Below are 15,722 nucleotides of genomic sequence, written 5' to 3'. Positions count from 1 at the left end.
ACTGGAGTGGGTTGCCATTTCCTTCTCCAAGAAACCTTGCTAGGTGCTAGGAATTAGATATTAAAACAATGCATAGGCTCAGCTCTTAAGAGTTCACAATCTAATAAAAAAGGTATGTAAATCACTTCCCATAAAAACAGTAATGGATGCAAAATCTGTACACAGGTGATTTACCTGTAAAAATTCCTATTTGAATTCTTAAAAACAACTAATGGTGTTTGTCTGAGGAAGCAGAAAAATGTTTTATAGAAAAGATAAACTTTATCTTTGGTATTAGATGATTAGGAGATTAAGTATTTAATTGGAAGATAATGGAAAATGTTTCCCAGGAAATAAAATTGAATAAAGCCTTGATTATATGAAATTACCTATAATATCTAAGGAAAGCAAGTATTTTGTAGTTTGCTTATACTTTGATGTATGTTTGTGGAAAAATGTGAAGTAAGACTGTAAAGAAGCTTGTAGAAAGACCCAGAAAGATTGCATATGCTGTAACTGAGGAAGGTGTCTTCGATTTTTGCTTTATTTTCCCAGCAAGTGTTCCCCTCCCTCTTGCTATTTTAACAAACCTTGTTGTCATCGTTGCCATGAAGCAAGTATCTGATCCAGGTCTGGCCAATCCAGGGGACAGAGGCTCAAATGATATGCACTTTTCAGAAGCAGGGCCAGGGTTAAACTTTCCCTGAGACTGACATTTGAAGAAAGAAGTGTACTTTTTCTGCTGGGTGGCCTGTGATTTAGGGATCTGCTATGTGGAGAAGGCTTGTTTGCATTTTTAGAGAATGAGCCCAGCAGTCTTCAAAGAAGAGTAAGCAGAGACGGGATGTACAGACATATCTTGTTTTATTATGCTTTGCTTTATTGAGTTTTATACATATTGCAATTATTTTTTAACAAATTGAAGGTCTGTGGCAACTCTTATGTTGTTAGATGATGGTTAGCATTTTTTAGTAATTATTTCTTTTAATCTTTATTTATTTAATGCCTTTATTTATTTATTTTATGCCATGCACAGCATGTGGGATCTTAGTTTCCCAATCAGGGATTGAACTTGGGCCCTCTGCATTGGGAGTCTTAACCACTGGAATGCCAGGGACATCCCAGTAGTAAAGTATTTTTAAATTAACATATGTATACTGAGTTTTTAAAGACATACTGTCATTGCATATTTAACAGACTATAGTATAATACAAATATACTTATGTATGCACTTGGGAAATGAAAGAATTTGTGACTTGCTTCATTGCAATATTCACTTTATTGCAGTGGTGTGGAACTGAATTTACAATATATCTGAGTTATGCCTGTCAACAGGAGACTGAGTCCTAGGGATGCTGAATTTCTGTCCCAGTCCTTGAGGCCATGGTTCCTGGTATACTTCTTTCACTTCCACAAGTGACTGTCAACATCTCAGCTACATGAGTCACTTGGTTTAAGGAAGTTTGGAAGTCCCAACCATGGCAATCAGAGAAGAAAAAGAAATATAAGGAATCCAGATTGGAAGAGAAGAAGTAAAATGGTCACTTTCCCAGATGACATGATACTACACATAGAAAATCCTAAAGATGCCATCAGATAACTACTACAGCTAATCAATGAATTTAGTAGAGTCACAGGATACAAAATTATTACACAGAAATCCCTTGCATTTCTATAAACTAACAATGAAAAATCAGAAGGAGAAACTAAGGAAACAATCCTGTTCACCAATGCAACAAAAAGAATAAAATACCTAGGAATAAAACCTACCTAAGGAGACAAAAGACGTGTATGGAGAAAACTATAAGATACTGATGAATGAAATCAAAGATGATACAAACAGATGGAGAGATATATCAGGTTCTTGGATTTGAAGAATCAATATTGTGAAAATGACTATACTACCCAAAGCAATCTACAGATTCAATGCAATCCCTATAAAATTACCAATGGCATTTTCCACAGAACTAGAAACTTTTTTTTTTTTTTTTTTACAATTTGTATAGAAACAGAAGAGACCCCGAATAGCCAAAGTAATCTTGAGAAAGAAAAATGGAGCTAGAGGAATCACACTCCCTGACTTCAGACTATACTACAAAGCTATAGTAATCAAGATAGCATGATACTGCAAAAAAGCATAAATACAGATCAATGGAATAGGACAAGGAGGGAAGAATATACAATGGAGAAAAGATAGCATCTTCAATAAGTGGTGCTGGGAAAACTGGACAGCTACATACAAAAGAATGAAGTTACAACACTTCCTAATACCGTACACAAAAATAAACTCAAAATGGATTAAAGACCTAAATGAAAGGCCAGACACTATAAAACTCTTAAAGAAAAACAGGCAGAATACTCTTTGACATAAATTGAGCAAGATCCTTTCTGATCCACCTCCTACAGTAAGAAAAATAAACAAGTGGGACCTAATTAAACTCAAAAGCTCTAGCAGAGCAAAGGCAGTCATAAACAAGATGAAAAGATAACCCTCAGACTAAGAGAAAATATCTGCAAACAAAGTAACTGACAAAGCATTAATCTCCAAAGTACAAAAGCTCCTCAAGCAGCTCAAAATCAAAAAAACAAATAAGCAAATCAAGAAGTGTGTAGAAGACCTAAACAGACATTTTTCCAAAGAAGACATACAGATGGCCAGCAAACACATGGAGATGCTCAATACTGCTCATTATTTTAGAAATGCAAATCAAAACTACAATGAAGTGTCACCTCACATTGGTCAGAATGGCTATCATCAAAAAATCTGCAAACAATAAATGCTGGAGAGGGTGTAGAGAAAAGGGAACCCTCGTGAACTGTTGGTGGGAATGTAAATTGATACAGCCATTATAGGGAACAGTACGGAGGTTCCTTAAAAAACAAAAAATACCATATGACCTTGCAATCCCACTACTAGGCAAATAGCCTCAGAAAACCATAGTTGAAAAAAACACACATACCCCAATGTTCACTGCAGTACTATTTACAATAGCCAGGACATGGAAGCAATCTAAATGTCCAGTGACAGATGAATGGATAAAAAGATGTGGTAGATATATACAGTGGAATATTACTCAGCCACAAAAAGGAATGAAACTGGATCATTTGCAGGGATGTGGATGAACCTAGAGTCTGTCATACAAAGTGAAGTAAGTCAAAAGAGAAAAACAAATACCACATATTAATGTATATATATGGAATCTAGAAAAATGGTACTGATGAACCTATTTACAGGGCAGGAATAGAGACACAGATGTAGAGAATGGATTTGTGGACACAGTAGGGGAAGGAGAGGGAGTACAAATTGAGGGAGCAGCACTGACATATATACACTACCATATTTACACTATCTGTAAAACAGACAGCTAGTGGGAAGCTGCTATATATAACACAGGGAGCTCAGCTTGGTGCTGTGATGGCCTAGAGGGGTGTGAAGGTGATTCACTTTGTGATACTGCAGAAACTAACACAACATTGTAAAGTAATTATACTCTAATTAAAATAAATAAGCAAAAAAATTTTAAAAAAGGAAGTTTGAATTGTGTACCTGCCACGTACACAACGAAGTGAAAGAGTCCTAACCTAAGCTGCCACACTAAGAACTCTGCTGCACGTGGTAAGGCAATGGGAGCTATAGAAAAATTTGCTATAACATATTTCATTGCATTCTAGTTTATTTGTTCATCTGCATCCCCTGCTAGATTAAAGGTTTCTTAAGAATTTTCTCACTCATCTTTGAAAAACTCTCAGTGGCTGACATAATTCTTCATAATAACCGGGTATTTCATATGTATTACTCTGTGATTATGGGCTTTCCAGGTGGTGCTAGTGGTAAAGAATCTGCCTGCTACTGCAGGAGACACAAGAGATGTGGGTTTGATTCCTAGGTTGGGAAAAGCCCCTGGAGGAGGAAATGGCAACCCACTCCACAGCTCTTACCTGGGAAATTCCATGAACAGAGGAGCCTGGAAGGCTACAGTCCATGGGGCCACAAAGAATTGGACACAACTGAGCGTGTGTGCATGCACACACACAGTGATTAATTATGGAGAATAAGATAAACATCTTACCATAATAAATTCCCTCTGTTATCATCCAAACAGATTCCCTCAAAATGTGAACTGTGAAACTAGAGAAAAGATCAAAAGGCAGAAATATATCCCAGTTTCTTCTGGGCTGCCTAATTTTGATTACATATCTATTTGGTTTCTTTCAATCTTTAGACATAAAGGACAATGATTATTTTCAAATATAAGTAAGAAAGCCTGAGACACACATTTCTAGAGGAGTTAAGACTAACATTTCCTCTTCCTGCATGCACTTCTATTTCCTCCCGGTTTAGCTGGCATCTGACAGTCCAGGGTAGAAAACATTTCAAGCACCTTTTTCATCCCAATATTTAGAAATGCTGATCAAACTAATTTCTTTTGTAGCTATTCTTGTGGCAAGATAATCTATCCTTTTAGGTTTTGTTGCCTATTTAAAAACACCAGGTTCAAAACTATTTTTTTTTTTTACCATGTCATTAAATTATATTTTTGTCAGCTGAAAAATAGCATGCAGCCTGACTTAAATCCTGTGAGACAGGAAATTCCAGTCTGCCTGAACTTGTAGGTGTTCAGATTGGATTTCCAGTTTACCTATCGGAAATGATATGCTCTCTCTCCTGAGCTAATGTGGGTAGCTTCTGGAATCAAACATGTCTGGAAAAACAATACTCTTTTCTATATTGTTCTTCTAGTACTTAGAGTGATCTTTATAATTTTTAACTGTATTTCCAGGTAATTGGGTAGAGTTTAAGACAGATCTGGATGTAGTATTCAGAGTCAACAGAGACAATGTAGAGGGAGATGTAGACTGGCATTACCTTAGGCATCCTGTGACATTGTAGAATATATCAAAATCAAGCAAACCATTTGCTTTGGGGTAGTCTCCTTCTGGCCACCCCGAAAAGGGGATGATGATATTCTCAGTGAGGATAAGCAAGGCTTCTGTTATCATGAGATTCTTAAGTTTGTCATTAGAGGATAAGTTCCACAGCAAACCTAGAAAAGTAAAGAGTACCATCAAAACAGGGTCAAAATAGGTCAAAATGACTGCTGAAAAGGTCAGTTAAGACCATCACCCTTAGATCCATGACTGGTTATAAAACGGAAAAAAAAAAAAAAGAAGGTGGGAGAGATAGTCCTTTTCACAAGGCAAAGTGCCTGTTTAGACATCGTTAGATGCCAATGGAAGCTGTCCCAAAAAAACAATTAAAATATATCTAAAACAAAGAGAACTTACAATGTGAAACTATACATATTTAAATTAATCAAGAACATAAATGAATGCCAAAAATTCTTACTACTATTCTCTTAAAAGATCCTACCACAAAGCTGACCTCATTAGGATAATAAATTTTGGGCTCATCAACAGGAAAGCTTGAAATGATCCTACTGTAATTAAGAGTTCAACATTTTAAGGCTCATATTTCTCTCCCTTAGATACATATCTAAGAATATCTCTGCCTGACTCCTGCTTCCCTACTACCCACCTGACATTTGCTTTCCAATAACAGCAGGAAAAGCCTGTAGAAAGCCTTTGCCTATGCCTGTCAAGAGTAGGCTGATCAATATCACCAAAGAATATTAACTCCTACCCAATGGTAGACTTTATGTCCTCCCAGAATTTATGCTAGCCCTGCCGCTGCTGCTAAGTCGCTTCAGTTGTGTCCAACTCTTTGTGATGCCATAGACGGCAGCCCACCAGGCTCTTCTGTCCCTGGGATTCACTAGGCAAGAATACTGGAGTGGGTTGCCATTTCCTTCTCCAACGCATGCATGCATGCTAAGTCGCTTCAGTCATGTCCGACTCTGTGTGACCCCGTGGACAGCAGCCCACCAGGCTCCCCTGTCCACGGGATTCTCTAGGCAAGAATACCGGAGTGGGTTGCCATTTCCTTCTCCGATGTTAGCGCTACCTCATCTTACAGTTTGGCAGAGAAGAGATGAGTATTTACTCTACTTGCCAACTTGCAGTGGCTAAGAATCAGTCTAAGACTGGTACCACATTTACTCACTTAACTTTCCCATCCTCTTGAATCCCCTCCACCCCCAATTAAAAAGAAAGGCCGTATCAGCCAACTCAGGGAGAAATTAAGATAACAGAACACTGTACTTCCCAGGGCATCCACAGGGACTGAAGCTGGGTATTGAGAGAGAATACAAAGTTGCATATGTTTACATTTAGGATTTGTTTTTCTCACAAATTTGGTGCTCAAATACCTCTGATTGAGTGGAAGGACTATATCCCTACTGCTCGCTGGTCCAGTGACCCAGCAGGTGTCAACTTCCTGTGCCATCACTCATTCTTCAGTAAATTACCATAACTCACTGTCATCCAAGAGAGAGAATTTTCTTCCTATTTATGCCCCACCGCCCAATCAGTAATTCTTACTTCTTAAATTTATTGCTTCGTCTGCGTGAAGAACAGAGTCTGCTTTATGAATAAAGCAAACATGGTGGTCTCAGCTAAATTATGTGGTGATATTACCTCCCCTGATATTAATGACAGAAATACTAGTCTGTGATTAAAGCTGAGTAGTTAATCAACCATACTTGTATCTGGTCCTTCAATTAGAGCATTCTAGGCCTGATGTAGTCTTTTGGGGCTTAAACAGTTTACTTTAGCTGTGTACAAGTAACTAATTTTTTAACTCACCAAATATCCACCACAGCTTACACCTAGCTTCCATTAGACAAGGCAATGCAGGGTATAGTGTTTCATGAGGACTAGAATTCTGGCTGATGAGGTCTTTTCCTGATCAAACAGGCGTTTGGGGTTAGCAGTGTCACTCAGCCACAGGCTTTGCAACACAATGACTTCATTGGTTACACCTCATATTAAGAGGTCCTAGAAGGGGAGAGACAGAATAAAATTCCAGAAAACTCCTAAGGTGGCTGAAAACAACTGAATGGCAGGTCTGAGGTTGAGTTTTAGTTACTAAGCTACAAAAGAAAGCTGAAGAGAAAAGAGAGAAGAGGAAAATAAAAGCTTCCTGTTCTAAATAAGCAAACAAATTAACAGTCTCTGCCTGCCAGAAGCTTAAAATGTGAAGCATAATGGCATTTCCTCTCTTTAAAAAGGACCACACAGAGCACTCAAAGGAAAAGTACACCTTACAATGAAAACCAGAGAGGATTAATTTGAACAAAGGGAATGGAATTTTCTCCCAACAGTCAATGTCCTTTGTAGTTTGGCATGCTATATTATTACTACAGAAGTATATGGTTTGTGGAGTTTCAGTATAGTTTTTGAATTTTTAATGTAAGATATTGTACAGAAATGTCATGCTTGCCAAATTTCTGTATGATACAAAGCTAGGAAAGAGCTTAAATGTTCACCAGAGATTCAGGATTGTACATCCTTACACACACCATCACACACATTCATACAAAATCAGTAAATGACCAATTACCAATTGGGAAAAGGTATATGACAATACAGGACAAAGGTTAAATACCATTAATATACAAAGTTCTATAATCTTTAAAAATTAAATTATTAGTAGAAAAATTAACTCAAAGAGTCAGTCGTGTCTGACTCTTTGCAACCCCATGGACTGTACAGTCCATGAAATTCTCCAGGCCAGAATACTGGAGTGAATAGTCTTTCTCTTCCCCAGGGGATCTTCCCAACCCAGGGATCGAATCCAGGTCTCCTGCATTGCAGGTGAATTCTTTACCAGCTGAGCCACAAGGGAAGCCCAACCCAAAGTGAAAAGTGTCTAATACACATAAGAATGCAGGCTCTCTAGTAACTAAAAAAAATGCATTATTTAACAACTACATATCATTTTCTGTAGCTACAGGTGGCAAAACCAGAGCAATGAGTGGAAATTCTGAGGAAGGAGATTTTGGCTCAGTGAAAGCATAAACTTCTAAAAGAACACTGAAGAAAACAAAAAGATCTTGTAAGATCCAGCATTATCACTGGAGCCAACAAAAATGAGCTCATCTTTTATGAAAACATGAAAAAGGTGCTTTATCTCAAAACTAGAGTATTAGAAGAGACTAGCAGTTTTCAAATGAGCCCAGTGGCAAATCAGAATCACGTACTGTTGGAAGGACTGATGCTGAAGCTGAAACTCCAATACTTTGGCCACCTTATGCAAAAAGTTGACTCATTGGAAAAGATCCTGATGTTGGGAGGGATTGGGGGCAGGAGGGGAAGGGGACAACAGAGGATGAGATGGCTGGATGGCATCACCAACTCGATGGACATGAGTTTGAATAAACTCTGGGAGTTGGTGATGGACAGGGAGGCCTGGTGTGCTGCGATTCATGGGGTTGCAAAGAGTCGGACATGACTGAGTGACTGAACTGAACTCTTGGGCCACACCCGCAATTTTTTTAGGCATACTCCTAAAAAAAATTTACTAAGCCTGACTCTCAGGATGGATTCCAGGAATTTACATTTTAAAAATGATTCACATTTTTGGCATTGAGAAATTAATGGTTTAGATGACCCTGAATAGATGTCCCTTTCAATGATTACATTCTGTATTCCCTGATACTGCATTATATTTTGGGTTTAGATTTTCATTTGCTTTAACTTCTGGTCAGTTTATTCATAATGCTTTAATTTCTATTATTACAGATCTTTATTGTAGGTGTACTGTCTGTAATTTTCTGTCACTAAACTCTCTTTCTAGCCAAAAAGAAAGGAACAGGATTCTGGTAAGGGGTATAATTTGAATAACTGGCAATTTTAAGTGAAAGAATGATAACTGTATTATTGAGAAACTTATTGCCAACTGATATTTACAAAATATAGTTACTGAATAAAGGGATCTAATAGATATTAAACCCCAGTTTTATTAATATTGCCCTTAGGACCAGAAATATAGTTAACCAAATCTGTATAATATTAATAGCAAAACTTGTAAATTTTATGATTAAATCTTCAAGGAGCAGCAGGAGGAGAAGTGATTCTTTTTAAACTTATATTTCAAAATGATCATAAAACAGGAGGAGTGTGCTTCTGTAATTTCCCTTACATGGATCATTCCTTCTTTAACGTAACTTTTGTAAAATTTATCAGGAATATCATATTATAACAAAGGTCATTTATTTGAAAATAAATCTCAAGAAAAAGAAATTCAAGAAGGCAAAATGGCTGTCTGAGGAGGATTTACAAAAAGCTGAGAAAAGAAGAGAAGTGAAAGGCAAGAGAGGAAGGGAACGATATACCCCCCTGAATGCAGAGTTCCGAAGAATAGCAAGGAGAGATAAGAAAGCCTTCTTAAGTAGACAATGCAAAGAGAGGAAAACAATAGAATGGGAAAGACTAGAGATCTCTTCAAGAAAATCAGATACCAAGGGAACATTTCATGCAAAGACAGGCACAAGAAAGAACAGAAAAATTAAGAACCTAACTAAAGAAGAAGATATTAAGAAGAGGTGGCAAGAATACACAGAACGGTACAAAAAAGGTGTTAAAGACCCGGATAACCACGATGGTGTGATCATCTCACCTAGAGTCAGACATCCTGGAGTGTGAAGTCAAGTAGGCCTTAGGAAGCATCGCTACCAACAAAGCTACTATGGAGGTGATGGAGTATTAACTAAACTATTTCTAATCCTAAATGATGATGCTGTTAAAGTGCTGCCCTCAACATGCCAGCACATTTGGAAAACTCAGCAGTGGTCACAGGACAGTTTTCATTCCTATCCCAAAGAAGGGCAATGCCAAAGAATGTTCAAATTACTGTACAACTGCATTTATTTCACATGCTAGTAAGGTAATGCTCCAAATCCTTTAAGCTAGACTTTAACAGTACGTGAACTGAGAATTTCCAGATGTTCAAGCTGGATTTAGAAAAGGCAGAGGAACCAGAGATCAAATTGCCAACATCTGCTGGATCACAGAAAAAGTGAGAATTCCAGAAAAAAAACTACTTCTGCTTCATTGACTACACCAAAGCCTCTGACTATGTGGATCACAACAAACTGTGGAAAATTCTTCAAGAGATGGCAATACCAGACTACTTACCTGCTTCCTGAGAAACCTGTATGCAGGTCAAGAAGCAACAGTTAGAACTGAACATGGAATAACGGACTGGTTCCAAATTGGGAAAGGAGTACTTCAAGGCTGTATATGGTCACCCTGCTTATTTAAATTCTATGCAGAGCACATCATGCAAAATGTCAGGCTGGATGAATAACAAGCTGGAATCAAGACTGCTGGGGAAAATATCAATAACCTCAGATATGCAGATGACACCACCCTAATGGTAGAACGTGAAGAGTAACTAAAGGGCCTCTTGATGAAGGTGAAAGAGAGTGAAAAAACTGGCTTAAAACTCAACATTCAGAAAACTAACATCATGGCATCTGATCCCATCAATTCATGGCAAATAGATGGGGAAAAACAGGAAACAGTGACAGACTTATTTTCACGGGCTCCAAAATCACTGCGGACTGTGACTGCAGCCATGAAATTAAAAGACACTCGCTCCTTGGAAGAAAAGTTGTGATAAACCTAGACAGCATATTGAAAAGCAGAGACATCACTTTGCTGACAGAAGTCCATATAGTCAAAGCTATGGTTCTTCCAGTAGTCATGTAGGGATGTAAGAATTGGACCATAAAGAAGGCTGCATGCTGAAGAATTGATGCTTTCTACCTGTAGGACTGGAGAAGACTCTTGATAGTCCCTTGGACAGCAAGGAGATGAAACCAATCAATCCTAAAGGAAATCAACCCTGAATATTCACTGGAAGAACTGATGTTGAAACTGAAGCTCCAGTACCTGATGTGAAGAGCTGACTCATTGGAAAAGATTCTGATGCTGAGAAAAATTGAAGGCCAGAGAAAAAGGGGGCAACAGAGGATGAGATGGTTGGATGGCATCACTGACTCAATGGAAACGATTTTGAGCAAACTCCAGGAGATAGTCAGTTGCTGCTAAAGGGAGCAACTTTGGAGACTTTGATACAGCAAAACACTCAGGTAATACTGGACTCACATCTGGGCTTTGTTGTTTTGCTAGCTGTGCAACATTGGGCAATTCATGTAACCCCCCGAGTCTTACACTGGTCATATGTAAACAGTCAATAATACCATACTTTATGGAGCTGTCAGGAAGAACAGAGGTAAAAAATGGAAAGTTCAAGCTTATGACTGGGCATAGATGTTAAGTAATCTGCCTGTAACGCTGGAGACTCGGGTTTGATCCCTGGTTTGGGAATGATTCCCTCGACAAACAAAATGGCTACCCACTCCAATATTCTTGCCTGGAGAACTCTATGAACAGAGGAATCTGCTGAGCTACAGTCCATGGGATCGCAAACAGTCAGACATGACTGAGCACATAATAGAGGCTCAATTAAAAAAAAAAGATGTTTACAAACAGACAAGAAAAGATTCATATATATGGCTACTCACTTTATGTTTCTAAACAAAGAAATAAACATGTCTAAACTAAGTTAACAATTTATTTTTGAGGTTCACAAAGCACTTATTTAGCACTTCTATTAATAGAGCTAAAGGAAGTTATTTAGTAGTGTGAGTCGCTCAGTCGTGTCCGACTCTTTGGGACCCCATGGAGAGTATCTCATCAGGCTTCTCTGTCCATGGAATTCTCCAGGAAAGAACACTGGAGTGGGTTGCCATTCCCTTCTCCAGGGGATCTTCCTGACTCAGGGTCTGAACCCAGGTCTCCTGCATTGCAGGCAGATTCTTTACCAACTGAGCCACCAGCGAAGCCTGTTGTTTAGTAGGATTTGTATCAGACATTCAAGTATCAACTCAGTTAAATGAATATATAATGAGCACTTTCTGGTAGTGATGTTTGGCTTACATTAGAAACTCTAGGAATTGCACAAATTCCATTTATCAGCTCTGTAGATTATCTAAAGACTGAATGATTTCTATGGTATCAATACCACAGAATATTCTCTGTTCTGTTTCCTTCTTCCTACACAGAAGAAGAGGAAGTCCACAAACAGATTATTTCCTTTACAAACACCCACACACCCTCCTAAGTTTTCTGGCTATCATGCACCCTAACCTTGATCACTTTATTACTGAAGATTACTCTAGATGAACAGCAGTTTCTTTGTTCTACTAGTGACTTTCACTATGCTGGGAATAACTTTCATTCTCCTTCAAAACACTAGTCCAAAGTCTACACCTCTTTTAAGGTCCACAATGAAACATGTCTCCTTCATGAAGTCCTTTCTGACTGTGTGTGTATCTAGTTCTCTTTTGTGTTCACTACTGTAGTTTAATGAAGAAAATGTTGAGTTCTAAATGTGAGGGTTGGTTTTTGTTTTTTTTTTTAAGGCTAACCATTGTATAATTGTTCATGCTTTAGTAGATGGAAAATTAAATTCACAACCTCTCTAGTCTGTGATGTGCCTTACTTGACACTGGAAGGCTGCTCGCTAAATGTTGGCTGAATGAATGAATGAATAAGTGAGATTACTCTTAATTTCTGAGGTACTTTAATATAAGTTATGGATATGAAAGGAAATCTCTCATAGGACACGACAGCATGCTAGCAGGAGGGTAGTATGCTGCAACTCTTCATATAGTTTTATACAATTACAAAACTTCTGTAGTTTTACAAAATTAAATTATATCAAGATAGAAAAATGTGATATTTTGAGATGCAAATGGGTAGAGAAGATATAATGAAAACATTTTTATAGGAAAAAAGACAACTGTTGTATAATAAAAGATAGCAGAAGTGCAACAGACATTCAGTTCAATTTAAACAATATTTATGGAGCAACTCTTTCAAATAAGTATGAACACTGTCAACTATTATCACTAAGAATAACTTTTATATATTAAAAAGGGTTAACTTCTTTGGACTTAACTTTCTCATCTGTAGAACTGAGATTTAGTACCCAATACCTCAAAATATCTCAAAACCTAAGGTTTTTGTGAGAATAAATTAAAAATTTCTACTACCTAGGACACTGAAGATACGTAAAAGTTTCCCCAAGATAATACTACTGATGATTATACTCAGTAATGGTTTCTTACATTCTTTGAAATGTATTCAGGGAGTTTCAGCAGAGAGCTGATGAATCATTCTCAATGAGTTATTTTCTATCATATGCACTATTCCTTTAAATGAAATTAAGCCTTCTTTCTCCATGCTTCAAGAATTATTAAAAGCATTACTTACTTCTGATTATTTTAGTTTTCCAATCCACACACAGAAAAGAGATATTTATTTTTCCAAATCAGTATTTGAATAGAAATATGAAATGGAGAACTGAAGAACCTATCTAGTCATGTTTTCTTTTTAGGAGGTCAAGGGACAGGGAAGTTAGGAAGCTGGTATTGACAGGGGTCCAGGTGATGAAAGGTGCACAGAATATTTAATTAAAAATATTAACCAAAAGCTTCAGAAAAATTTCCCCTTTAGAAAAAAAAGGAATTCAAACTGGACTTGAATCTGGGGTCTAAGCCAGCAGTAATAATGTTCCTTGAAAGCATTTCACAGATAACAATGAGCACATCCGTCATCTGTTTCAGGAAACTTCAGAAACAGATGACATTAACACAGCTGGCTGGGGCGCACCGTGCTAGCCCTGTTAATAGTCAGTGAGCGTTACCTGTTATTTGCTTCTTAGTCTCCAAGTCTCTGGTGTGCTTTAACACCTGGAGCAGCCGAGGCACCCCACTGAGTTCAGCTACCTCCAATTTATTGTCATTATCTTCAAACACCAAGTTTCTCAAGGCCCCACACACAGCTCGCTGGATATCTTCATTCTGAACTTTTAGGAGCTGTAGAAGCTTGGGGATGCCACGAAGCTGATAAACCTGGGGAAGTAGATGCATATTTCAGATACTTATTAATTTTTATTTGATAGTAAAGATAGTCAATGTAATATGAATGAACAAATGAAGTTCACTGAATTTGCTGATAGCTCCCACCAATTAAGGTGTGGTGCAACCTGACACTCCAGTGTACAACACCCCAGCTCTAAGGCAGTAACTCTCATCAAGGGCTCAGGATAAATCTGCAGTTAAGATCGAAACCTATGAAAAAATTGAAGGACAAAGTTACATGACAAAGGGTGAATAAATGGTAATTAAGTGCATGTTGTGGCTGTTTAGTCAGTCATGTCTGACTCTTTTGGGACCCCATGGGACTATAGCCCATCAGGGTCCTCTGTCCAAGGGATTTTCTAGGCAAGAATACTAGAGTGGGTTGCCATTTCCTTCTCCAGGGGATCTTCCTGACCCAGGGACTGAACCTGAGCCTCCTGTATTGTATGCAGATTCTTTACCACTGAGTCACCTGGGAAGCCCAATTAAGGGGACAGAAAAGCCTTAATCACAATAAAGATGAAGAGAACTAGGAATCCAAGAAATAGAGAAAGTTTTATGGAAGAATACCGTATTACATGAATTTGTTTTCCAGGACAGAGCTATAGTCAATATACACAATAGAAATCACCTCCATTAGTAGTAGAAATAAAAATTCATTTTTCATTTACCATGGCAATTGTAGTAGCAATGCAAAACCAACCCTAAATGCAAGTTGGTTTTTTTTTTTTTTTTTGAGATATAAATGACATAACATTTATGTTAGTTTCAGGTGTAGAACATAGTGATTCAGTATCTGTATTTAATAAGTCTATTACCACCACAGATAATTGGGCTTCCCTGATGGCTCAATTGTGAAAGAATCCACCTGCAATGTGGAAGACCTGGGTTCAGTTCCTGGGTTGGGAAGATCTCCTGGAGAAGGGAACTCCAGTATTCTGGCCTGGAGAATTCCATGGACAGAGAAGCCTGGCAGGCTACACAGTCCATGGGGTTGCAAAGAGACAGACACAACTGAGCAACTTTCACTTTCACCACACATAGTTACAAATTTTTTTTCTTGTGATAAGAACTCTTAAGATCTATTTTCTTAGCAACTTTCTATTGTCATCATGCTGTACATTACATTCCCATGACATTTATTTTATAATTAGAAGAATGCAAGCTATTTTTATAATCAATTGTTTTTGCTATTTAAAAACATTTAAATAAGTTATGCAAGCATTTTAAGTAAATAACATAGCTTTATAATTTTCAATATGCTACTTAAAAAATATTTCTTCTATACAAATATGTAAGAAAGGGCATGCTATTGGAGAAGGAACCTGAGGGTAAGAACTAGGAAGAAAAAAAAAGGTGGCTTTGATTCTGAAACCTAAGGCTGTTTAAGAAGAGGCCAAATAATGACAGTGTGAACAAGGTGACTTTGTGTTTTAGGCTGCAAATGTTGAAAGAAATCAGGAGGTGGATGCAGTATTGCTGAAGAGAAATGTTAAGTTACAGACTGAGGGCTTGCTTTCTCAGAGGCTTCCACTAGCATCTGATTAAAACTTTTTAGTCGGTAAGACCTTTTGGTAAGGATCTCAGTCACTTGTACTGTCTTAATGCAGAAATTTATAGGAATTAAGTTGCTGTGAATATATTTCCCCTTAGGATAAAGTTTATCACTTTATGAATGATGTCCTAACTGCACAACAGTTTCCAAACAGGAGAGAGCTACACACTTGGCTCAGTGGTGCATTTCACATTTTCTATGTATCTGATAGGCAGATAAATGGAATTTAAGACACTGTCTTCCAGTCTTACATCTTCCTTTGTCAGGACTGGGGAGAGATTAGCAAGTCAGGAATAAAAGTCAAGGCTATAAGATAATCTAGGAAAAATAATAACCACAATAATAATAAAATAAAA

At 37.7% G+C, this 15,722-nt stretch overlaps 1 protein-coding gene across 1 annotated transcript in view; it reads right to left on the bottom strand.

The window, feature by feature from the left end:
- PKP2 (plakophilin 2) overlaps positions 1-15,722 on the bottom strand; it is a 91,133-nt gene that overhangs the window by 31,718 nt on the left and 43,693 nt on the right. The window contains exons 5-6 of the mRNA XM_065939384.1: positions 13,595-13,802; positions 4,847-5,024 (exon numbers count right to left, since the gene is read on the bottom strand). Of these exons, the coding sequence (XP_065795456.1) occupies positions 4,847-5,024; positions 13,595-13,802 (386 nt within the window). The remainder of the gene's footprint in view (positions 1-4,846; positions 5,025-13,594; positions 13,803-15,722) is intronic.

The sequence above is a fragment of the Muntiacus reevesi genome, chromosome 1 (genome assembly GCF_963930625.1).
Source record: "Muntiacus reevesi chromosome 1, mMunRee1.1, whole genome shotgun sequence".
Lineage (NCBI taxonomy): Eukaryota > Metazoa > Chordata > Mammalia > Artiodactyla > Cervidae > Muntiacus > Muntiacus reevesi.
The sequence above is the reverse complement of the archived record's forward strand: the minus strand, read 5'-3'. Positions and strand labels throughout refer to the sequence as shown.